Here is a 27,159-nt window from a genome sequence, read left to right as displayed (position 1 = left end):
CCATTGCTTAGTGTCTCCACAGCAGTGTTGCCACTGAAACTTCCTGGCAGATTAAAACTGTGTGCCGGACCGAGACTCGAACTCGGGACCTTTGCCTTTTGCGAGCATTTGCCCACAAAAGGCAAAGGTCCCGAGTTCGAGTCTCGGTCCGGCACACAGTTTTAATCTGCAAGGAAGCTTCATACCAGCGCACACTCCGCTGCAGAGTGAAAATCTCATTCAGTGTTGCCACTATTTAAGTTCCAACATATGTACAAAATCAAAGAAAAGGAATGGTGCCAGGCACAATTGTCCAGCACTTACGTAGCCCATTTTGATGAGGCACCACTAAATTTCTTCAGTTAAATTACCTATAGTTTGTGTTATATTCATGATGAAGAGCCTTATATAGACTCTAAATGAGTTTTAGAAGCCTGATGCGAATAAGAGGAAAGATTTATGAACATTTCCTTTGTACTTCTGTAGATCTGGGTAGATCCATGGAGCAGGTCATGAGCTGGAAAATCAGTGGACTGTTAATTTGAAGAACTAAAGGTTTAGTAGAGTCCAACAATGAAACAAAGAATTGTTTGTTCCATGTACTAGAATATGTAGGTGCATAATGCTTTTCATGGTGCAGATTTTTTAACAGTGTAAAACTGGGAACAGCTGAAATGGACCTTCCTGTTTTTATTTGTAAATCTGCAATGTGCATTAAAAAATCTCAAACTGTCTTCTTTCCTCCATAAACCAGTGAAGTGCAGGAGACTTTCTTCAGTGGAGATGTGGCGAGGGATACACATGGGCAACCATGATTTTTTTTGCACCAGTAGAAAGCGTTAGTCACTGGCAACCAGCTTGTGAGTAAGGATGCACAGTGAGTACTCATTGCATTCCAGTAAGCTGTAAAACGATGGAACAAATTGTGCAGTGATATTGCATCAAATTTTTGTCAGAATCTTGGGAAGACCCTAGGGGAAGCAACTCACAAGATTTTACTGTGTCTTGGGGACAATGCCACCAGCAACTCATGGATAAAGGAATGGTACATCTGCTTCAAAGATGGCCACACTTTAGTGAGCAGTGTAATACATTCATGCAGACACCCAACCAAGTGAAATGATAGTTTCATTGGGCAAGTGCAGTACAAGAACTTGCAAATGAGGTAGGGATATACACTGGATTGGTTCATTCAATTATGACCAATGACTTGTGCATGAGGAAAGTGTCTATGAAATTTGTACCAAAACTGCTGGCACTGGTGCAGAAGCAACACTGTGTGGAAATTGCACAGGACATGATGAACAGCACAAACAGTAATCCCAACTTTTGGAACACTTTAATCACAGGCAAGAAGACATGGATTTATGCATAGAACCCAGAAGCCAAGATGCAGTCATCACAGTGGAAACATCCAACACCCCAAAGGCCCAAGCAAGGATATTGACCATTTTCTTTGACTCTCATTGGGTGATGCACCATGTGTATCCATCCCAAGATCAAACCACCACAAACAAATAGTATTAAGAGGTCCTTTGTTGTCTTGCAGGAAGTACAAATGAACAGACCTGTAAGCAGCAAAATATTGACAGCTCCATCATGGTAATTAACTGCCCATTTTTTGCATTTGCCTCAGACCTTCCTCACCAAATGTAACATTCCTCTCGCTAGTCATGCTGAAAACACTCCTGAAAAGGAATACAGTCTGACTGAAGAGAAGACATCACGCAGAATGCTCTGCCTGGCTGATTACCATTCCAGAAGAGTTACCAACAGTGGCAGGAATGGTGACAGATGGGTATGCACACCAGGGAGACTAGTTTGAAGGAGCTTAGGGTTATGTATCTCTAAATCAATAAATTTATTTCTGTCAACAAAGGTGGTTCTTTTTCTTCAGTTACCAAGTAGTGAACCTTATGATTTATTGTAGCCATAATTCCACTTCTACTGAATATATCTTTTGTTCAATCTACAAATATTTATGCCTTCTCCAGGTTGGTAATCAAGCATTCTTTAGGATAATCTTTGCTTATATTTATTATTTTTTGTCTCCTTCTGACACTCAGAATTAACTTCAGGAATCTCACACAGATTAGCTATACTGCCTAAGGGGAACACAGTGACCACCTTGTAAACAAAATATTTTATTGTATTTATTCAGCCTTATCACACGATTTGTATGGCCCAGGGCTGGAAAAATACAATATAGAAATACCATTCAAAAATCTCATTTCTGCAGCCTGAATTCAGCTTTTGTCCTATTTCAATAATGTCACAGAAGAACCTGAGTAGCACTAATTTTGCCCACAGACTCATCGTGGGAGGTTTCTATGACACTCATCTGTTCTTCAATTAATGGCTCAGCATTTGCTACGCACATGGGTCTTGAAAGGATCTGCTGTTCTCGGCGACAGTTAACTATCCACAATTCACCAAATCCATTCTTAAACGAGATGACAGAGGCTGGGATGACCAAGTTATTCTCCAGTAGTATGCTCCATGGGTTGATGATTGGCATGACACGTGACAGTTACCTTCCTACTGCTGACTGCAGGAATGTTCACTTCATCCAGCACACATAGTCTCCACATACTCGGATACGCATCTTCCTGTCCACAGTATCTCATCTCATCTAGCATAATCTTCAACCAACCACAATCTATAATTGCCTGAGAAGCTTTCAAAAAGTCCCATCCAAAAATGACGTCATGACTACACTCTTGTAAGATGATGAATTCTAAGGGCTGTGTACGGCCAATTATACCCACACAAGTGACACATCTTCCTGTAAGTTTTACATATTTCCCTTTAGCCACCTTCAGCAGAGATGTTTTGTTGTCGATGAATGTGGTTTTCTGCAGCAGGCAACGGTAGTTCTTCAAAATGACTGAATATAATGCTCCAGAGTCCACAAGAGCTTGGGCTGTTAAGCCATCCATGAGGATATTGACATAGTTTCCTGTCATTTTTGTAGTGATCGAAGGCGGAGGATTTTTCTCTTCAGTGGCCTCACCTCAAAGGAAAGTCGCACACTTTAGTTTTCCAGGTTGCAGCAGCTATGTGATTGGCTGGAGCTTCTAAATGGTGATGGAGACCTTGATCGGTGTGTTGGGGAGCATCCTCTCCAGCGGCTAGCTTGCAGCGATGGTGACCTACATCGTCCTGCACCCACATCTTCTTGTTCATCTTCATCGTCCCGGAGTTGGCGTTGGCTAAGATCGGTCTGCTGTCTTCTGGCATGGGCATCATCAAATATTCATCGCCTTTCTTGAAAATAGTGCACCACATGTTCCAGTCGACCACAGTGGAAACATACTGGTCGGTTATCCTGGATCCTCCAGACATCAGTCTTCCTTGGTACCCAAACAGTTTCCTCATGTGGCATTACAGGAACGTAACTCCACCTGGGTCTTGACTTTTTCACCATTTTAAAGGGAAATGAAGGATGAGAGATTGGGTTCAATGTCTGTTCCACTTCCGCCCTTATGACCTCCTGAAGTGTCTCAGTTTTTTGCTTGTCATACAATCCAAGTGCCTTATGAACTTCCTCTCTCACTATATGATGAAGAACACTTGTGAAATCAGTTGATTCCTCCATCACAGACATTGATACGATGTTTGGAAGCCGTTCAAACTTCTTGCATGTAATTCTGTTTTTGATGCATTGTCTCGATATACTGGCACCATTTAATGAAGTTCGCCTGCTGTCACAACCTCCTTCAGGAGTAGGGCTTGATACATGTCCTCAGCAACACCCTTCATGAGATGTGCAACCATATCTAACTCCTTCATTCGAGGATCCACTATTTTACACGGCTCCAAGACGTCTTGAATGTAGGATGGTGTCGTTTCTCTTGGACGCTGTGCCCTGCACTTTAATTTGTCTTCAGCCTTGCACTTCTGCCATTGTGTGTAGCCAAAATACTTGTGCAGTTCCGTCTTGAATACTTCCCAGCTTGTGAACTTCTCCTCGTTGTTCTCATACCATTGCTTGGCAGTACCCTCCAAGTAGGAAAATAGGTTAGCCAAACACACGGTGTCATCCCATTTGTTAAATTTGGCTATATGCTCATATACCTTCAGCCACTTGTTTGGATCTTGGCCATCATCACCAGAGAACCCGGAAGGATGTCTCATGTGGTGGCACACAGTTGCTGTCATCGTGACGTCCTCTTCTTCTTCTGTCTCCGATAGATAGTGATCTGTTGAATATTGCTCAAACTCGGGTTTCTTACCACGTAAACGGCGGCTCTGTCATGGCCTGATGGGAGCCACTCCATCGTCGATAATGAGCGGTATCACAAGTTCCAATACCCTTGCCTCCACCAAAATAATGTCACATAGAGGAAGATGTAGTTAGTTGAATGATGAACACTAACTTCACTTAATGAAGGTTTATTCAGCACATGAAGATACCAGAGCACAGAGCAAACTGCCTCTGGCTAGAACACATACAGTATATATACAGCTACAGAACATTCCAGTAAAATGATTCTTGACATTTGTGGATACTTCTAGAATGTACTTCAACATAATATAGAAATCAAAATGTTTCAGCGACCCTCCATGCAACAATCTAGTATCATAACCACTACACTAAGGTGACTGCAGTACTTGGCTTCTTCTGTGACAATATCAGTGAGTAATTTTTAGCTTTGGACAGGAGCATGCATATGTACTGTGGCTGAAGTTTGAAAGAATAGTTGACCAAGCATGAGGTGTGTGAGAAAATTAATTAATCTGACAGTACTCTGAGCGATCTGGCAATGCTGTGTTGTTTTACCTGTGTAGACCAGTGTGTTCATCCTTTTCAAGTGCTCAGTCCGAGTTTCAGCTCTGTACAACCATCATGTGATTTTCTGAGAGTGCCATTAGTGAAATTGTGTTTTTGTTGTGTGATACGAAAATGGAACAGTGGAATTTAGAGCAAAATTGTCCCATCAAGTTTTGTATTAAACTTGGTAAATCCATGAGTATGAGTTTACGCCCACTGAAAAGTTGAAACTAGCCTGTAGGGAACATTCCTCATCAAGATCACAAGTTGTTCAATGGCACAAATCATTTTTGGAATCAACAAAGATGTTGAATGTGTGTGTGCTCTTGTGACACTGTTTCCCCAGCACACACTGTTCACCAATTGTTTTAAAGATGTCCTTGAAAGACTCAGGAAAAGTGTGACTCGAGTGAGATTGGACATTGCAGACAAGTGGGTGCTGCATCATGTCAATGCCCCACGTTACACAGCCACTTCCATCACGGAATTTTTGACCCCAAAAGGCACTCCTGTTGTTCCACAGCACCCCCTAGTCACCTGATCTGAGTCCTTGTGACTTTTTTATTTTCCTGAAATTGAAAAATGTCTTAAAAGGACGTCCTTTTGGGACTCTGGAGAATGTTCAAAAGAATGTGACCGACATGTTAAAAGCCCTAACAGTTGAAGCCTTTCAGTGTTGCAACCCAAGACTGGGAACAATGATTCTACCAGTGTATAGCCGCCAAGGAGAACTACTTTGAAGGGGACAATATTGTTGTTTGAAAAAAATAAAAACTTTGGTAGACAAAAAATTAGTCTCCTTACTTACTCACTACTTACCGAGTGATGAGAAATAAACTGATGGTGGTCTGGGTGCTGCAGTGCAGGCTGTATACATTGCAAGATGCTGAAACATCATAGGTATGTTCATTAATCAGCTCGCTTGTGGAATATGCTGAAAAATAAAAAAAATAAAAAAATAGTTCTACTGTCTGCTGCCAGCTGGAAATATGATGCTGTAAGCAGTCAGAATGTGAAATGTTTCCCGTTTTGACATCAGTATGCTGTTTGTCACTTGGTGACGTGTTGATTTCTTTTGTGAAGTGGCTGTTGATATAAGCAGTAAGAAGTTTGACGTTTTCTGTGTGTAACCCAACGACTATTGAGAAGAAAGACAGCTGGTAAAGTTGTTTTATGAGAACAGCAGCAACAGTGGCTCTGCATTATGGGAATATCACTGACAGAAACAGCTGTGAAGGGACCCCATGTGATAAAGAAATCTGAAGAAACAGGTGAATTATTTGGTGTAGCAAGGAGAGGGAGACATCCATTCCCATGGCAGTTGCCAATGAAGTTGCTGTAACTATAGCCGATCATGCAGCACATGCCTCAAATTCTGCAGCCAGTGCTTGAGCTGTGTCACAGGAATTCTCTCTTCCCTGGTCAACAGTTCAAAATATTTTGTGGCATATTTTACACTAGTATCCCTATAAGATTCAGAACATGCACCAAATGTAGCCAGAAGATAGGATACAATACTGTGACTTTGCCCTTCATTTTTTGGCACACATGGAAGTGAATGACAGGGAATATTCTTTGGATGGACGAGGTACATTTTACTCTGCATATTGTCATGAATGCACAGAACTAACGCAGATTGGGTTCTACTCTGCAACATGTGCAGGAACATCCGCTGCACTCAGCTTCTGTGGCTGTGTGGTGTGATTTCACAAGCTCTTTCATTCTCTGTTCTTCAAGGAGATGATCCCCCCACAGGCCTGTTAGGTGTACAGTGACATCTGCATGTCATAAGGACCACCTCGTGCAACATGGGACTCCAGCTCTGCAAGAATTCAACTGTGTTGACTCCACTATCTCCATAAATCTTTGGTAATTACATCATCTCTAGGCAATTCCAAGATGTGTGGCCTTCCAGGTCCCCCCAACCTAAATCCATGTGACTTCGGGTTGTGGGGATATATGAAAGATCATTCTATCAGGGATGTATCTGGACACTTCTGATCTGATGGACAGCATACAATGGCATATCACTCTGATTATACTAGATATGTTGTGAGAAACTGTCGACCATGCCATGTTACGAATGCAGCATGCTGCTGAGTCGGGAGACCATGCTTAACACATGTTGTAACTTGTGGCCATATCCTAATAAACATGCCCGAACCATTGCTATCATGTGTTTGATTATACCTCCCCTTTTCCTGCCCCCACACCACATTCTGACTGTTTACAGTGTCATATTTTCACCTGGTGGCAAGAAATGGAACTATTATTCTTTTCAGCATATTCCCCGAGCTTGCCTATTAATGAACTATGCTATTTCAGCATCATGCAATGTATACAACCCTCACTATACCACTCAGAACACCATCAATTTAATTGTAACCATCCAGTACCTAGAAGAAACTACCGCACAATAGGTGTAAAACACAGAATAGGATTATAAACAGCAGTGCTACATGTAACATGATTAGGTTTAAAAAGGCTTATGCATGAAGCCTACAATGAATGCAGCAGCAGTATCTTATTGAAAGACCTTTCACAAAACCCAAAACAAATTCTAATCGTATGTAAAGAAATTGAGGGTAGCAAAGCAAGAAATTCTGAACTTTACAATGGAAAATCCAAGAGTATTACCCTAATTTAATTCTCGCACCACAGAAAACATACATAATATAGATATTACTGTCAGAGGCATTATGAAACAATTGAATTCACAAAAACAACAAAGCTTCATAGCGTAATGGAATCCTTATCAGGTTCTACAAAGAATTTGCAGCTGAGTTGGTGCCTCTCTTAACCACAATATACAGAAGAGTCCCTGAACAGAAAACTATTCTTAGCAGCTAAAAGAATGTGCAGGTTACATCTCTCTAGAAGAAGGGAAGCAGAGCTGAACCACAAAACTATCATTTAATATCTCTGACATCATTCTGAGCTCAAATGTGATGAGGTATCTCAAATAAAATACTTCTCACATGACATCCTGAAATCCATGGTACAAAGCAATCAGGAGTATGCAGTATTTCATCACTTCCAAAGAGCAGTTAACTCAGTACCACACCTAAGATTATTATAGAAAGTAGGACTGCACGCAGTATCAAGTGAAACTTGGACAGTATTGAGGAGTTCTTAGAATGGAGGATGCAAGATGTTACTTTGAATGGAGAACCATTGAATTAATGTCTGGCTTGTTCCAGCGAAGAGTGTTGGAACCCTTGCTACTGATGTTGTATATTAACAGCCTGGCTGACTATATTAATAGTAACCTCAACTTTTTGTAGATGATGCAGTTATCTATAACGAAGTATGCCTCAAAAAAGATGAAAAAATATTGAGCCAAATCAAAGTGGTACAAAGACTGAAAACTTGGTCTAAATGTTCAGAAAAGTAAAGTCGTTCATTTCATAAAAACATAATATCCTGTGACTACAAAATCAGTGAATCACAATTGGAATCAGCCAGCTCATACAAATATCTGGATGTAGCAATTTGTACAGACACGAAATGATGTGATCACATAGGCTCATTTGTAGGCAAAGCAAGTGGCAGACATCGGTTCATTGGTAGGATACTGAGAAAACATGATCAATCAACAAATGAGATTGCTTGCATCACAATTGTGTGTCTCACCCTAAAATATGGCTCAAGTGTGTGGGACCCTTACAAAATAGGAGTAACCCGAGGGGTGGGGGTATTGAATGTATACAAAGAAGGGCAGCAAAAATAGTCACAGACTTTTTCCCCACAGGTCAAGCGTTTTAATACATATGTAGGGCAAACAATCTACATTTACATCTGCATCTATGTGATTACTCTGCTATTCACAATTAAGTGCCTGGCAGAGGATTCAATGAACCACTTTCACGCTGTCTCTCTACCGTTCAACTCTCAAACGGTGCACAGGAAAACCGAGCACTTAAATTTTTCTGTGTGAGCCCTGATTTCTCTTATTTTATTGTGATGATCATTTCTCCCTATGTAGGTGGGTGCCAAAAGAATGTTTTCGCAATCGGAGGAGAAAACTGATGGATGAAATTTAATGAGAAGATCCCGTTGCAATGAAAAATGCCTTTCTTTTAATTATTGCCACTGCAACTCGCATATCACGTCTGTGGCACTATCTCCTCTATTTCATGATAGTAAAAAATGAGCCCCCCCTTCTTTGAACTTTTTTGATGTCATCCGTCAGTCCTACCTGATGCGGATCCCACACTGCACAGCAATACTCCAGAACAGGGTGGACAAGTGTAGTGTAAGCAGTCTCTTTAGTAGATCTGTTGCACCTTCTAAGTGTTCTGCCAATGTATTGCAGTCTTTGATTTGCTCTAACCACAACATTATCTATGTGATCGTTCCAATTTAGGTTATTTGTAATTGTAATCCCTAAGTATTAGTTGAATTTACAGCCTTAAGATTTGTGTGACATGTCATGTAAATGAAAATTAGTGGATTTCTCTCAGTACTCATGTGAATAACATCACACTTTTCTCTAGTCAGGGTCAATTGCCACTTTTTGCACCACACAGATATCCTATCTAAATCATTTTGCAAGACAGCAAACGACAGCATCATTTGAAAATAATCAAAGAGGGCTACTCAGATTGTCTCCTATGTCGTTAATATAGATCAGGAACAATAGAGGGCCTATAATACTTCCTTTGGGAACACTGGATATTACTTCTGTTTTACTCGATGACTTTCCATCTATTACTACGAACTGTGACCTTTCTGACAGGAAATCATGAATCCAGTCGCACAACTGAGGCGATATTCCACAGGCACACAGTTTGGTTAGAAGACACTTGTTAGGAACGGTGTCGAAAGCCTTCTGGAAATCTAAAAATATGGAATCAATTTGACATCCCCTGTCAATAGCACTCATTACTCCATGAGTACAAAGAGCTAGTGTGTTTCACAAGAACGATGTTTCCTGAATATGTGCTGCCTACGTGTCAATATATTGTTTTCTTCAAGGTAATTCATAATGTTCAAACACAGTATATGTTAAAAAAACCCTACTGCAAATCAAAGTTAGTGATATGGGCCTGTAATTCAGCAGATTACTCGAGCAATTTTCCAGTCTTTAGGTACAGAACTTTCTATGAGTGAGTGGTTGTATATAATTGCTAAATATGGAGCTATTGCATCAGCATAGTCTGAAAGGAACCTGACTGGTATACAATCTGGAGGCCATGCCTTTATTAAGCAATTTAAGCTGCTTTGCTACACTGAGGATCTTTACTTCTATTTTTCTCATCTTCACAGTTGTTTTTGATTGGAATTCAGGAATATTTATTACGTCTTCTTTGGTGAAGGAGTTTCGGAAAACCACGTTTAATAACTCGGCTCTAGTGGCACTGTCATCAGTGACTTTACTGTTGTCATCGCGCAGTGAAGGTATTGATTGCGTCTTGCCACTGGTATGCTACATATAAGACCAGAATCTCTCTGGGTTTTCTGCGGGATTCTGAGACAGAGTTTTGTTATGGAAATTATTAAAGACATCTCTCAATACACAATATAAAATAATGTTGCATTGAACACCAGTGATACACTTACTTACTACACTCAACAAATTTGCAGGGACTGTACACTGTATTTCCACTAGCCATTCCATGGATTATGGCAGTTGAAGTATTGGTACAAGACTTGATAATATCCCGGATGCACTCCCAAAAAATGATGGAATAGTCATTTATGTTTTAAACACCAGGGAGAGCACCACGGAGTTGCTGAATAACTCAAATTGGCACACCCTTCAAACATAGATGTAAACTTTCCCATGAAAGTCTGCTGATAAAGTTTGAAAAACCAGTTTTAAGTGAGCAGTCTAGGAATATACTACAACCCCCACATATCGCTCCTGTAGGGTTCACAAAAACAAGATAACACTAATTACAGTGCAAACAGAGGCATTAAATAAGTCTTTCCTTTTGCTTCATACACGAATGGGAAGGGGAAGAGGCCTTGATAAGTGGTACATTGGAAAGCACTCTCTACCATATAGCTCACAATGGTTTTTAGGAAGCTGGGAGGTTCAAATCCCCACCTAACAATCCAGATTTGTGTTTTCCTTCAATCATGTGAGGCAAATCCTGAGACGCCTCTTTTAACATGACTTGGCTGATTTCCTTCGCCATTATGAGCTTCTGCTCTGTCTCTAATGATTTCATCATGAACAGGACATTAAAGCCTAATGCTCCTTCCTTTTTGTGGCTGTTGAGTTCAATCACAATATCTGTAATATCTTAGCCCATTTCACCAGTATTTCATCCAGGGTGGTGCTCATGGCATGATGTTGTTCATGTCTCTAGTTTCTCATGTGTACCTGGCCGTCACTGTGCTTCAGAATGATGAAGAGAATTTTTAAGCAAGACAGTTGTTTGTCTTTTGGTATGCCATTGCCTGTACTGAGAACATCACTGTGGCTGGAGGCATTTTAGATTTTATAAGCAGGAAGGAATGGGTGGGGAGGGGGGGGGGGGGGAGGGGCAATGGCAGGAGGTGGAATTTGCCAATGCCATACTTATAACAGTGCTACAGCGTTGTGCTCATGTGAGTGATGGGTCTCTAATTGTGCTGACAGCCAGTTTCAGATGTTTTACAACCATATTTGAAAGATACACATTTATTTATTGTTAACACTGTAGATAATTGCATAAGTAAATGCAGGTTTTACTCATTCAATTCCGTGAATGTACGTTAACTGTGTGACACTGTGCACCCACGTAAGATGGATGTGAATCACTCATAATATAGGGAAGAACATGAAGTGTTTTTCAAAATCTAAATAGTGACCAGTTACAGGAAATCCTCTCATCAATAATATGTTACAGTCAAACTGCTCAACAAACCATTACAGAGGGAAACATGTACATTTATGGGGGTTGCATGAGTCATAAAATGTGCATGTTGCTTTGTGTCTTCTTTGAAACACACAAGTATATAATTTAATGTGTTGAACCCTGTTGTTGTTTTTTGAGCCATCAGTCTTCTGATGCCCCCCCCCCCCCACACACACACACACTCACACGCCCACCCACAAATTCCTCTCCCATGTCAACCTTTTCATCTCAAGATGCCACCTATGTCCTCAATTGTTTGCTGGATGTATTCCAATCTTTGTCTTCCTACTCAGTTTTTATCCTCTATAGCTCGCTCTAGTACCATGAAAATTATTCCCCGATGTCTCACTACCAGATATCCTATCATCCTGTGACTTTTTCTTATCAGTGTCTTATATATGTTCCTTTCTTCTCCATTTCTGCAGAGAATCTCCTTCACTTCTTACCTTATCAATCCACCTAATTTTAAACATTCTTCTGTAGCATCGCATCTCAAAGGTTTCGGTTCTCTTCTGTTCCAGTTTTCCCACAGTCCACGTCTCACTACCACACAATGCTGTGTTTCAAACATAATCTCGCAGAAATTTCTTCCTCAAATTAAGACCTATGTTTGATATTAGCAGACTTCTCTTGCCCCAGAGTACTCTTTTTGCCAGTGCTGCTCTGCTTTTTATGTCCTCCTTGCTCATACATGTAGGCTATTTTGCTGCCTAGGAAGCAGAATTCCTTAACTTCACCTACTTTGTGACAATAATCCTGATGTTAAGTTCCTTGCTGTTCTCATTTCTGCTACTTCTCATTACTTTCATCTTTGATTTACTCTTAGTCCATATCCTGTACTCATAAGACTGTTTACATGCCATGCAGAAGATCATGTAATTCTTCTTCATTTTCACTCAGGATAACAATGTCATCAGCAAATCTTGTCATTGATATCCTTTCACCTGAATTTTAATCCCACTCTTGAACCTTTCTTTCACTTCCCTCATCGCTTCTTTGAGGTATAGATTAAACAGTAGGTGTGAAAGACTACAACATCCCTGCCTTACACCGTTTTTATTCTGAGCACTGTATTCTTAGTCTCCCACTCTCATTGTTTCCTCTTGGTTCTTGTACATATTACATATTACCCATCTCTCCCTATAGCTTACCTCTTATTTTTCTCAGAATTTTGAACATCTTGCACCCTGTATTCTAAGTACAATGTCTGGTGACATAAATGTAGAATTTATCTGATAAATATGTCATGAAGGGTAAGACATAAAAGGGTTCTAATCACTTCACTTGACAGGTTGTGTGCCTGCATCAGTTGGATAACACAATGCCTTCTCCACTGATTATCTTCTTCTTTAAATAAGTGAAAATGAGTATTTCTCACAAGGCACTAACACCATACAGCTGAATTTCACATATTGTGTAATGGCACAAAGAACTAAATACTTTAAAAGTAATATGAAAAAAAGAAATATTTTTTTATTAGTCTTTTTCTGATAACATTATTCTTTCTCACAAAGTTTAATACTTTCACACTACTATGAAAGAATGAGATCCAAAAGTCTCATCTTGCCTCCAGCTGTTGTTTATGATTTTGCACTTCATCATCTCTCCCACCATATCATTACATCAAAGAAATTTTGGGATTTATTAATATATACTAGGGCAGTCACAATTGATTTGTTAACTGTATCATACGAAATCACTACACTGAATGCTGTCCCACTTGTTTTCTGTATTTTGGGCTAATGCCTGTCCTTCGAAATTCAGTTCTCTCTGACAAATATTCCTCCTGGCATTCTCTTTTGAAATCTTCATCTTGATACCACCTTGTCAGACAGTCCCTCAGGGCATCATTCTCCTTGCGACACTTGATGACCATTGATAAGCTGGACTCCTTGCAACATTTGTTGAAGTCTACAACAAAATAACTGGGATGAATAACCAAGCATTAAAAATCTTTATTTTAAGAAATGAACAGTAGTAGTAGTAGTAGTAGTAGTAGTAATAATAATAATAATAGTAATAATAATAATAATAATAATAATAATAATAATAATAATAAATACCTTCAACCTCTTTTGCACACTTGTCAGTCTTGGCCTTCTCTCTCATTTTTTTTGGTATGAGTACCTCTACCTCCACTTTTCTCAATGACTTGTCATTGGGGTCACCTAAAATTTTGTAAAAAAAATTAATAAATGAATTCATAAGCACCTGAGATAAACAGTACAATTAAGAATCAACAAATTATACATCACAGTTCATGGGGCTCTGGTCGCAATGTTGGAAAGTATTAATATTATTCATCTACAGAACATTTTAATATGGTAAGGGATTTGTCAGCTTAATAAAACCAAAAACTTAACAAATATATGCAAACAAACGAATATGCACAAATGTGTTCAAGGAGGAGCTGACAGGTGGTCCATTGTAGCATTGTTGAAAGAACCACCTCAGCATGTGTGTGAAGAGATCTAGGAAAACTACAGAAAACCTAAACTAAGATGGCCAGACACAGCATGACCTTCCATCCTCCGGAATCTGAGACTAGTGTCTTAACAAATGTACCAAAAGACATGAGAAGTTCAAAAATATATGAGACACTTTGTCACTGAACCACTTGGCAGTATAATCACACACACAACTCTTTAGCAACCTTACTGGCAATGTACAAATGGTGGACAATAAAACAGTGCATTCATGTGGACTTATTACATCTTATGAGAGTTGTTTTTGATGTGTCATCTAGTATCAATACATGCTCTCTGTGTAGAAAACATAATGTTAGATCTTAATAAATTTTAAAATGTAGGTGAAGCCTAGGAGCCTTCCAAGTAGGAAATTTAGTCACAGAACAAACTGAAAATAATACAGGACATAGTGAGGACAGTGTAAGAAAAGCAATACAAGTATTCACTTATCAGTTCATGAAAAGCAGGGAACGTTGCTGTCATGAGACTGAGGGTAGACAGAAAATTAACTCTTGTGAAGGCACATGTACATAACATGAAATTAACTTTTGTGGAGACACTTATACATCATCTTCTGTAGAAGATACTTTTATCAATTTGGTAATGGAGGGAAGATTTGTGTGTGTGTGTGTGTGTGTGTGTGTGTGTGTGTGTGTGTGTGTGGTGTGTGTGTGTGTGTGTGTGTGTGGAAGGGGGGGGGGGCAGGGAGGTGTATTGTAGAGGACACAAAGGCTTAACTATATTGATGAAAACAAGATAATCTAGTGTGGAGAGCAATTTCAGACCAATCGAACCAGCCCCTGCACACAACAACAACAACAACAACAATCTTCAATTGCAATTAGGAAATCTCAAGTTCCCACTGTCATTACGATTAACTCAAGCCAGGAAACTTAGTGGTCTTGGTTTGCACTCTGGTGCTGTGCTTTCCTCCTGTCGCTCTGTCCAGCACAGTCATGTGGTGCCAGGGTGCAACATTACAACAGAATGCCTGAAACGCTGAGGGGCATCCAGAACAGGCATAAAGAGAGACTCCTTCTACCAGGCGCGGCTCGTGGTTTCTATACTGGGGAAGGCTGCGGTATTTATCGATCGGAGCCAACATAGACGTCGGGTTACGCTACAGATTAGTCTGACATAAACAACTAAGGATTCAGGGGGAGGGGGTGGGCATATCACTTTCTACCTATAATTTTACGTACTGTATCTTCTATAATCAGGTATTAAATATCATTAGAAGCTAACCTCGAGTTAAAATCTTTGGTTAGTGTTTTTATACGTCATCATTACATTTTCTGACACTTTGCAGCAAATCATATGAAAAGACGCGTTTCGGAGAGATCTTTAATGCGACGAATCTTAACTTTGCGGCTGCTTAATATTTTAGGTGTTTTCAGTTCTAAACTTAAGGCGTTTATTGTGCTTTACCTCCAAAGCTCGAAGTTTACGAGTTCGCATGACGATACTGTGATGTTCTGGTGACGTCACAGGTCTTGTGCAAGTAAAACTCACTAAAATCTTGCAAAATACACTCCGAAAAAGAAACTTGCTAATATCACACGATATCAACAAAAGCAGTCAGCATCAGCAAGCAAGGAAAGTAAAGTAATGGGACAAATTTCGCGCGCTTTGTCCTCTAATCACTTATGAAACTCTCGCTAGATGGCAGTACTGTTATGTTTCTGTAGTCTAGTGCACTCTGGCGGGATATTTGCAAACTTATTCTAAACGTGGATAAAATAGCCAATGGCAGAAACAAAATAACTATGTAAAACATTATCAAAACAATAATACTAAACGTCGATTAATGGCACATCGAAGCGTAGTAGAGATGTGCAGAGACAGAGATTGGATAGCGAAGTTTCAGCCACTCTACATTCCTTTATTACATAGATAGTGGAACGTGAAAAACGTGTGGTGGTTGGTATGACACCCTTAGGCTGCAAGCTCTGAGCCTTCGGGTCGCCCGTAAAGAGCAGTACTATGTAGAAGCCACGCCCCCAAACCGCTACTACATGCAGCTTACGGACGTTCCAAGGCGCAGCCTAAACATTACTAACCGTTCGGAAAACATCTATCAATACAAGCAGTTCCAAAAACGTTGACCGTCGTTATTTTAATTGGAATGGGCAATATGCGAAATTCGTCCTGATAATTTAAATTATGTAATATGTTCTTGCGAAATTTACTTTAACATATATTTTGGGGCGGCTCCGCCTCAGAGCCTTTAATTACGAGCCGCGCCTGCCTTCTACATACAGGGTGTGTCAAAAAGGATGGCAAAAACTTACACGGCTGAAAGTATACGATAATAGAGGCACAAATGCCCAGTAAACATGTGCTCTAAAATGCACACCTTAAAAGTTATGAGCACTTGTTCATTAGAAGAGTTGTGTTATAAAGTACTGAAGATGAACAGGTGCTCATAGCTGTTAAGGTATGCATTTTAAAGCACATGTTTACTGAACATACCACCACCATACTACCACTTCCCAAAATATGGAAAGCAAAGAGCTTGCAGTAGAAGAGATTTGTTTCACAATACTTAAAATCAAGAATCTCACATAGCTCTTAAGTATGCGTGTTTACTTGGCATTTGTGCTTCTATTATCATGTACTTTCAAACGTGTAAGTCTGCACCATTCTTTTTGCTACACCATGCATAGGCACCAGTTTATATCTACGTCTATTCTCCGCACATCACCTTATGGTTTGAATGGCTGGTACTTTTCTGTATCACCATCACTTCCCACATTTACCTGTTCAATTCATGAATGGTGGATGGGAAGAAAAATTGTTGGTAAGCATCAATTTGAGCTCAAATCTATCTAATTTTATCTTCATGGTTCTTATGCAAGATACATGATGGAGGAAGCAATATATTGATCATCGCTTCTAAGAACATATTCTCTCAGAATTTTAACAATAAACCTCTCTGCAATCCACAACGCCGATCCGTAGTGTCTGCCACTAGAGGTGGACGATCACGTCTGTGAGATTTTCACAATTATTAAACATAACTGGATGAAACGTGGTATCCTTCTTTGGATCTTCATTATTTCACCTAACAATCCAATCAGGTAAGGGCTCTAGACTGGCAAGCTGGAAAGTACCATCAAACAAGGATTTTGTAAGCTAGTTCCTTTCCCCGTTGACCAAGCTTCATCTCTACCCAGGTAGTTGTCTGCATGTGGGGTGCACACAAGGTTCTTCCCTTTTTTTTTTTCTTTCTTTCTTTTTATAGATTAGGCGATCACCATCTAGTCTAGATAATGACAGCTGTAGGAGACCTAGAAGTATTAGTATGATATCAAAAGGAAAGCCCCCCCCCCCCCCCCCCCCCCCCGGGTGAGAGTAAGGAGTCCTAGTTGTAAATTGCCAACACATTCGCAACAAAGTGCCTGAGGTTGAAGTGCTTCTGAAAAGCAATGAAGCCCACACCACACACCAGCAAGCTGGTTAAAATGTGATGTTCATAGCTGTAAAATTTTTGGTGAAAATTTAAGTGTATATCAAAAGGATAGGCTAGTGGAAAATTGTGTATTTGTCACAACAGGCAATATACTAAATCCACTGGGACAGAAACTGAAACTGCATGAGAGATTGGTTTGCAAGACTCAGTGTCAGGAGTGGGCATAAAATTTTAATTGAATCCTTCGATCGACCAACAGACTCACATCCTGGTGTAATAAAAAACATTAGAGAAAAACCTCTTCACTTTATGTAAGTTTCCCAATTATACAGTAACCATCCAACAAACAACTGGGAGAATTTCAGTCTTTTTACTGGTGGGCATGATAAGACATCCTGTGAAACATTACTAAATGCCTACTCTGAAAGCTACTAAGAGCAGGTGGTTTGGAACCCCATTGGTGATGGAAATGTTTTAGATCTAATGGTAACAACAAGACCTGACCTCTTTGAGCATGTCCACATTGAAACAGCTATCAGTGACTGTAAGGCAGTTTAGCAAGAATGATTACCCAAGTACAAAGGATGCCTAAATTAGTAGAAAGATGTAGATGTTCAGTAAACTAGATAAAAACAGTAGGGTCATATCTCAATGAGGAAATTGAAAGTTTCAGCACAGTACAGGAGCATGTAGACTATGACTCAAATTTAAAAGACTAGTTGACCATGCACTGCATAATTATGTACCCAACAGAACAGTTCATGATCGAAGGGACCCTCCATGGTATACAGTCACTGTAAAGCAACTTTTAAAGAAGCACAGATTACTGCATAATAGGTGTACAACTAGCATAGGACTACAGATAGAGAGATGCCACATGAAACACATTTGGCTGTCAAGGGAGCAATGCATGAAACTTTCAATGACTACCACAGCAAAAAATTGTCAAATGGTCTTTTGAAAAACCCAAAGAAATTCTGGTCATATGTAAAGGCTGTTAGTGGCACCAAAGTTACTTCATTATGTGTGTGGATGCGCCATGATGAGAAGGTCTGATGATAGGTGTCACCTAAGAATTCATGTGCATGGAAGCGCTGATCCAAGTGTTCGGCTGGCTTGTCACAAGTGGGAAACTGTGGCAGTGCCGCCTGAAGTCCAGAGTCTGGTGGTGCATCACAGTAGGCAGTTGGGTAAGTCCGGTGGTGCATCACAATAGGCAGTTGGGTAAGTCTGGTGGTGCATCACAGTAGGTGGTGCAGCAATGCCGGGGAGCTTCTTCATGGTGAGTTTTTGTGTTTGTTGCACGGATTGCAATGATAATAGCACTTGGCTTTTCATGTCTGTGGTCATACTGAAATGATAATTACACATCGTCATACCAGGCATATCAGAAAATGTCTGAGGAGCATCACCTAGCTTGCCACTAATGATAGCCAATACTTAAGACTGGGGCATAGGGCACAAAAAATAACAAGCTCCCAACTAGACAAAAACATTACACATTTTATTAGGAATAGCATAAATGAAGACACTGCAATAAACATGTGCCACCAAATCAGTAATTTAAAATACAAAAGTAACTAAATGGCTCTGAGCACTATGGGACTTAACATCTATGGTCATCAGTCCCCTAGAACTTAGAACTACTTAAACCTAACTAACCTAAGGACAGCACACAACACCCAGTCATCACGAGGCAGAGAAAATCCCTGACCCCGCCGGGAATCGAACCCGGGTGCGACAAAAGTAACTTCTGAATGTAGTATGCACTGCTACTGTCTGACCATTTGTTAAATGTAGACACTTCTTAATTAGATGTCCGCAATGAAGCACAATCACTGCGAGTTCTAGTCTAATGTCTATGTGTGGGCATGCCACAAGTTGGACTGCTATCTGACAGTCACTAGAATAAAGGCTATGATACTTTGATACGAAGTCCAATGACAAAGTCCACAGAGGCCAATGCTTGGTGAGACAAAGGCTCTTAGTAAACTTATTGACTGCCCTGGAGGATGGTGCAGCTCAAGTGGTCCTGGATTGGCGACTTTACTGCATCTTGGTTTGACTGCTAAGTGCGACACGTTTGGTTGCTGGGATCAAACTGTCTGGTTGTGGTTGTGTGTATAAAATAAATAAAATAAAATAAAATAAAATATTAATTATTTTATCTGTATGATAATGATTGGTTGTAATTAATATTTGCTTATCTGGAACGTGGACGTTTAATTATTTGGTATCAGACGCTTGACAATGGCTTTTTCGTAAATGCAATGTTATTCGTAGTTGACCGTGAAATAAGACTCAAATAATCGGACTTTGTATTTAAATCGTTTCCAAAGACTGCTGCGGTACGTGCGGACTCAAATCTAAATTCTCAATATTAGAGTAATTTTGCCAGCCATGTCAATACGTCGTACAGAGGTGACTGTCTACTAAACATAAAAAGTTTACACAGTTAGTTAAATCAGATATATTCAACCAATAAGCCTACAGTTAAATAATTCTACTTACTTTCATAAATATAAATTCTTTACAGAATCGAGTGCCTAGTAAGATTGCAACTCGCAGTGTTCTTATATAACATCAAATATGGCGGTGTGCCAGTCAATGAAATATACGTGCTTCCCGCACCACTTATCCAAGACCTCTCCCTTCTTAATGAAACATAAGAGTATCGTAATTGTGTTTTTTTGTTTTATCAGTGACATAGCGCTGCAGTTCTGTGCCATAGGCTTTATTTATTTGTCAGAGATTAATTATTTAATTAAGATTTCGCGTTTCCAAGGAAACTCACGCACGGCATGCAAATGTGCCTTTATATTGCCCCCTGAATTGCGAGGCGGAAGGACACACCTGCAGGCGAGCAATTCACCTAAAGGCACAAGAAAATCTAAGTTATCTACAACTATTTACATGACTTACATTATACTGTATATTATATACAAAATTTGAATGACGCGCGTGCGCCGTAAAAGTTCTTATGTTGGCAAAATAGAGGGCGCGCATGCGCAGAAGCGTCAGTGTGACTCCGGGACTGCCGTTATATCGTAAATTTAGATCACGCGGCACAGTATTGCAGTTCATATTGTTCGTGTGCGTGCGCATTTCTTAGTCGTTGCACAAAGAAAATATTCCACCAAGATTACATATGAAGACTACATTCTATGACAGGTAACTTAGTTTTAAAATTACAATATTTGTTATAATACAATACAACTTTAGATTGTTGAATGTTCTTAGTTACATAGTATTGCAATGAAATGCTTCAAAGAAAAATGTCTTTTTGTTTCAGGTGCGTTGACCTATACACATCGTGTCGTTATTACAGTTTATATTCATCTGCTGCACAATAATTTTTCACAGGTTAGTGTCGTCGTCGTAAAGTTTTTTTTTTTTTTTATCGCAGTAATATCGCTGTATAACAACGTGATTGATACATAAGCATGTCCATTTCCTATTTCCATTATAGCCGTTGTGATGCAGTTCGTTGTGACAAAAAGCATTGTTTATTACAGATCAGACGTAACCCGTCGAGTAATTGGTCCATATGCAGTTTGTTTTCGATATTTCGTGGAAGCTTGGTTGCAGAACCTCGGACGGCACATAGCTGGCGTCGATCCTTGGACAGTCCAGGTAAGTGTGTCCGTCACATTTCGAGAACATTCCATTCCCTGAAGTTCCAACCAAAATTCTTCCACTCGTCGTGTTGTTTTCTGGACAGGCACGTTGTGACCATTTAATCCAGTTAACATCTTGAAGTTAGATACTGTAGTAATGTCACTAGACGATGCACCAATTACGCACTTCACATTTTCAGTTTTTTTTTTTTTTTTTAAATTATAGCTCACCTAAATGTTCGTAGTTACTTATCGAAGAAATCGTTCATCGCGTTTACAAAGGTACGATGCATCATGAATGTCATTAACAGTTTCTTTCACATAGGTTTCTGCGTAGTTGCAGACTTAGTAATGTACGTTAATGTCCGTGAACAGTGGTTCACTACGCATTTTTTTTTTTTTTAAGGTTTTTAACATTTTGGCACTCATTATTGTTCAAATTTTCACATAGTAACAGTTACATTATACATCAGTTAAAAAAAAACATAAGTAATCATACATATACACGTCACATATTTTCTTAGCATAAACATAATACAGTTACACATAAACATGTTTACATCATCATTACGTAGCTATAAATTATTACATTGTGTCACATTTGATTACATGAATTGCAGATATTTACGTCCTCTTTAACGGTTTTGCTGGGATTTTATCGATGTTGTTTTTTTTTTTTTTTTTTGTGATGTCATCTGAAATTAAGATAGGTTAGACACAACATTCACTACATCAGTAGGCAAGACCAGGCGTTTTCACTACTCAATAAATATTCAAAATAATAAGAGACGGAAAACTGTTCGATTCCTCGCGTTTTGTGCGTGTGTGTATAGTGTCTGTGTGGCCTTGGCTACTGGTAGATGCTTTTCTTGCTGAGAGATGTGCGTCTAATCTATTTCTCGAAGTAAAAGATCGCTTCACAGATGATGTCTGTCGGTTCGTCAGGTGTCATACCAAGTCAGTGGTAACTACAGTCACAAATGTTCCGTGAAAAATTAATATATCATTCACTGCTACGTAATCATAAATTTTACTTTAATATTCAGTCTTCTCGGTGGTGCCGCGGTGTTGAAAGAAAAGTTCTTCTGTCTTCAACTGCGTCACTGGAACCGCTGAAATGAAAATTTTCTATACTACTTATTATCTGTGTTGTAGCAAACAGAGTTTTGTGAGTTGCTTAGCAATGTTTTCATGGGTATGACTTTGACATTATTTAGCATGAAATGCTCTAAGATCTCGGTGTGCGTATAGCCCAATAATTTTGTTAGTTCTAGGATGTTGTAACAGATATGCACCAGGATGCGGTATGTTAACAATTATATAAGGTCCTTCATATAGCAGACGCCACTTAGCATTGCATCGTTTGAGTGCTACAGATTTATGATGAGTACGAAGTAGTACAAGCATTCCTACCTTGAATTTTTGTTTTCTTTTTATTATGTTTGTGTGATGTTTGTTTCGTATCTGTGCGTGATGTGCCAGTGTAGTCAATACTTCTTTTATTTTCTGTTCAGGTGTGATTTCCTTGTCTGACAACTTAGGTAATGGTTCTATCCATTGATCGTTCTGTTTGCAACTGAACATGATCTCGTTAGGTGTGTAATTTGTATTGTAAATATTTAAGTTATTGTGTACGTCTTCGAAAAGACTTAGGTAGGACACCCAATTAGTATGTTTTGATGAAATATAGGTCCTCATGAATCGGTTTAGTTCTCGGAAAAGTCTTTCAGTCGCGTTACATTGTGGACTAAACTTTGAAATAAATATACTTTTAATGTTATTGTCCTTCAAGAAATTTCTCCATTTGTACCCAGAGTAGTATGCTGCATTATCTGACAGAATTGCTTTAGGTTTTCCCATGTGCGTCAGGTAATCACTTGAGAATCTTCGTATTATAGCATTTGCAGTGGCGGATTTTAAAGCATAAAGTTTTACATGTTTAGAAAATATATCGTAAAAAGCTAAGATATATTTGACACCTCCAGAGCTTGCTGGATGCGGTCCACTGATGTCAGTACATAGAATTTCCAGGGGTTTACTCGGTAAAATAGAATGTAAATCGTTTTTGTGGATAAATTCTGAGGTTTTGATTTTTGACATATGACACATGTTTTCAGTTCCCTGTAAATTTTTCTTCTCATATTGCTAAAATAACAGTATGTGCTGAGCTTTGCCAAACACTTTTTCGTCCCATAATGACCCCAAACTAAGTGTGTGTGCCAAATCAGATTACGTTCAGACTCTTTGGGAATGCATACACACCAGTTAGTAGCATTTGGATGTCGGCGATAAAATAACACATCATTGTGTAACTTGTAATACCTAGTCAAAGGATGATTGTGTTTTTCTACCAGTAATGTTATTATCTTATACCAGCGAGGATCAGATTTTTGTAATTTAGCCATGTTTCTGCACATATCAATATAATATTGGTGATACTGCTTGTCTTGCATTAAGAGAATCCTGTAGTCATTTATATTTTCTAAGTCACTGTTGGTTTCATTCATACCTTGTGGAAGTCTAGACAAAGCGTCGGCAATGGTGTTGTCCTTACCTTTTATGTACTTAATTTCAAAAGAGTAGTTCTGAAGTGTAACTGCCCATCGTGATAGTCTAGGATGTACAAGTTTACAAGTTAACAAAAATGTCAGGGCCTGGTGATCGGTATAAATTACTGTATGTTTTCCAAATAAATAATAATTGAATTTCTTGAATGCCCAGACTATGGAAAGTGTTTCTAACTCAGTAGTGGAGTATGTACGCTCACATTCAGTTAGAGTACGACTTGCAAACCCAATAATTCTTATCTGTTCCTTTTCTTTATTCTTTACAACTTGAAATAAGCAACAGCCCAAGCCAGTACGTGAAGCGTCACAAGTCATACAAAAATCTAAATTGAAATCTGGATGGCTCAATATGTTTGCATTCACTAAAGCATGTTTAATTGTATTAAAATCATTCTGGCACTGTTCCGACCAGATCCAAACTTGATTCTTTCTGAGTAGATTTAGCAGATGTTTACTGTTCAAAAGTGGTTGTGGTAAAAAACGTCTGAAAAATGAACATAGCCCAAGGAATGATTTTAACTGCTTTTTAGTTCGAGGGCTAGGAAAGTTTCTGATAGCATCTAATTTACTGGGATCAGGATGTATGCCCTGTGAATTAATGATATGTCCTAAATATTTTATCTCACTGCAACCAAATTTTGATTTTCTAAGATTGGCTGTGACTCCAGCTTGTGCAAATTTTTCTAAAATTTTTTGAAGTGTGTCAACGTGTTCATTCCAAGACTGTGTAGCTATCACTATATCATCTACATAGTGTGTGACTGTCTCAACTAAATCATCGCCAAGCACGGTATCCAGGGCTGTAATGAATACCCCAGAACTGACATTCAATCCGAAGGGTAGAACACAAAACTGATAGGTTCGCCCCCCGAACATAAATGCAGTATATTTCCGAGAATCAGGAGTGATACCTACTTGCCAAAATGAATTAGCGAGATCTATTGTGGAAAAATATTTTGCATCTAGAAATTTCTGTAATTGCTCTTCTAAATTTTCGGGTTTTGTGTGAACCGGTAAAATTATTTCATTAATTGCCCGTGCGTCTAACACTAGCCTAATGCTACTATTTGATTTTTTGACAACAAGTAGAGGACTACAGTAAGGTGAGGTGGATGGTTCAATGACCTTCCAGTCTAACATTTGTTTTAATTCTTGCCACACAGCAGGTCGTTGAGATAACGGTACGTTATATGTCTTGTGGTAGAAGATCTTGTGAGGCTTAACTTCAATCTTGTACACATACGTGTTGATAACACCTAATCGTTTGGTAAAAACTTGTAAATATTTGGATAACACTTCCTGTAGTTTTATACGTTCATGTACACTGAGAGCTGTAGCTTAATTTATCTTATGATCAAGCAATGTTTTCAAGTCCATTAGCTCTGTGTCAGATGAGTGTGTGTGCGTGTCTTGAATGTCATTGTCAAGTACTAACTGAACCTTGTACCCTGTACAGTGTTTGTCATGCTTTAGAGTTCTCCTGTCCAAATCAATAATAATTACACTGCCTTTTATCATTTAAAATGCATTTACCTTTGGAGAAGTCTATAATGCAGTCCTTCTCGCTCATAATATCTATTCCTAATATGCAATTTGTCACAAGGTTTTGTACAACCAGGAATGGCCATTGTACGGTTCCATTCCTTATTTTAATGTTTACAAAAACTTGCTTCGTAACCCTACATGACTTATTACCTAGAGCAGTAGTTATTTTACAGTTTTGGGCAGGAAACTCACGCACAGGCTCCAATTCACACATCTTTTTATAGAAATTAAAAGACAAAACGCTCACAGCTGCACCTGTATCTAAGATAATAGTAGTTGGAATCACACCTACTACACCAGTAGTAGATGCTAAAACAATTTCATTTGTGTTTGAACGACATTGTGTACTGTCTCGCAAAAGTTGATCTGATATATTGTCATTGTGGTTGTATCTTATAAATAAAACAGGTAGTTTTTGTTTAGAATTATTAGGCATATCAATATTTTGTTGTTCAATTGTGGTGTCAAATAACTGGTTAACAATGAAGTCGCCCCCCAAGAATTCTTCAGCCACGACCCGGGGCATAGAAGTGACTGTTTCTAGTTTGTTGGATTAGCATTTGTATTAGGTACTGACACAGATTGAGGTTGTGTATCAGGTGTCATTTCTATTATATTCACATTCGGATATTGCCTGTTGTGATTTCCAAACTTTTGCGGTTGTTGTTGCTGTTGCGCATTATAACTTATCTGTCAGTCGTAAGGTATGCTCCAATTTTGTCCTGGTGGCTGCTGTGGTAAAGCAGTGTTTGAATGAAAGTATTGATCGCTACGAGTCCAGCCTTGATGCTGTCTTGGCTTGTAGTTATTATTATTTCTATTTCTGTTTGTGTTTTTGTTGTTACATTTGTATCCGTTGTTACTGTTGTTGTTATTACCGCGGTGCCTTTTGTATGGATTGCCGCATGGAGTGTTATTACTGTTGTTCGTATTGGAATACACGTATTGATTTTGATTTCCGTATTGAGACGCCATGTGAGTTTGCTGTTTTTGCTGGACCGCGTATCCAACTGTGGGCGCGCCAGAATTGAGTTGGCAAGCCTGCATGTTTTGCATACCACTAGTATAAACATTGTGGCTGCTGTTTTGCCGCGCGAAGCGCTGATCTTCTAGTACCATGTCGACCAAATCTAAAGCTGTTAAAAAATAATCTGGATCGTCATCCGGAATATGTAAGAGTTTTTCTTTAATGTTGAAAGGCAATTTGGCCTTCAATGCACGGAGTATATCACGTGTTGCGACTGATTCGTCTAAAAATGTCCCATGTTCAAGTATTTTTCAAAATATCTGCGTAAGTTACCATTTTTACTGTTAAAAGTTTCAGGTTCTAAAATTTGTCTCCTCAGTCGCTCCTGGACGGATTGCGACCAGAATTTGTTCAGAAAGGCACGCTCAAACTCACTGTACGTGGTACATACGTCAGCTTGACTGTATGCCCAGACAGTTGCATCGCCTTGGATGTAACCGATAATATATGAAATCTTTTTCTGGTCACTCCAAGTGCGTGGAAATGTGTTACTAAAAGATTTAAGAAAAATCACCGGATGAATGGTTCATTTTTCTGGGATAAAAGCCTGAAATTGCCTGTGTTTTATTAAGCTTTCTTCTTCCTTTGCATTATGATATGGATTTCTTCCACTGTAATTACTGCAATGTTCAGCTGGCGAGTAATTACGATAATGTTGCTGTGGTTTACCATGATAATAGCTTGTGTTTGTGGTTGCACGTCGTGGTATGTGTTGTAGTCGTGGTGTGTTTTGTTCTTGTGTGTTTGTCGTGTGCGGTATGTGTGCGTCATACTTGAATGTATATTGGTTTCTGAACTGTACATTTTGACTGATATCTTCGTTACATTCAGACTGTGGTTGATCGGTGAATTGTCTCATGGGTGCAGTGACGGATTGTACTGCGTCACTAATCAGCTGTTTGTTATTAGTGATGTATTCCGC

General features: G+C 39.2%; 1 protein-coding gene across 1 annotated transcript in view; it reads right to left on the bottom strand.

Moving 5' to 3' along the window:
• Window positions 1-13,049: 13,049 nt before the first annotated feature.
• LOC124777861 (COX assembly mitochondrial protein homolog) overlaps window positions 13,050-27,159 on the bottom strand; it is a 45,343-nt gene continuing 31,233 nt past the window's right edge. Inside the window, exons 2-3 of the mRNA XM_047253396.1 lie at window positions 13,665-13,769; window positions 13,050-13,512 (exon numbers count right to left, since the gene is read on the bottom strand). Coding sequence (XP_047109352.1) covers window positions 13,301-13,512; window positions 13,665-13,769 — 317 coding nt within the window. The 3' untranslated portion in view covers window positions 13,050-13,300. The remainder of the gene's footprint in view (window positions 13,513-13,664; window positions 13,770-27,159) is intronic.

This window comes from Schistocerca piceifrons, chromosome 2 (assembly GCF_021461385.2).
Source record: "Schistocerca piceifrons isolate TAMUIC-IGC-003096 chromosome 2, iqSchPice1.1, whole genome shotgun sequence".
In the NCBI taxonomy this organism is placed as follows: domain Eukaryota; kingdom Metazoa; phylum Arthropoda; class Insecta; order Orthoptera; family Acrididae; genus Schistocerca; species Schistocerca piceifrons.
The sequence above is the reverse complement of the archived record's forward strand: the minus strand, read 5'-3'. Positions and strand labels throughout refer to the sequence as shown.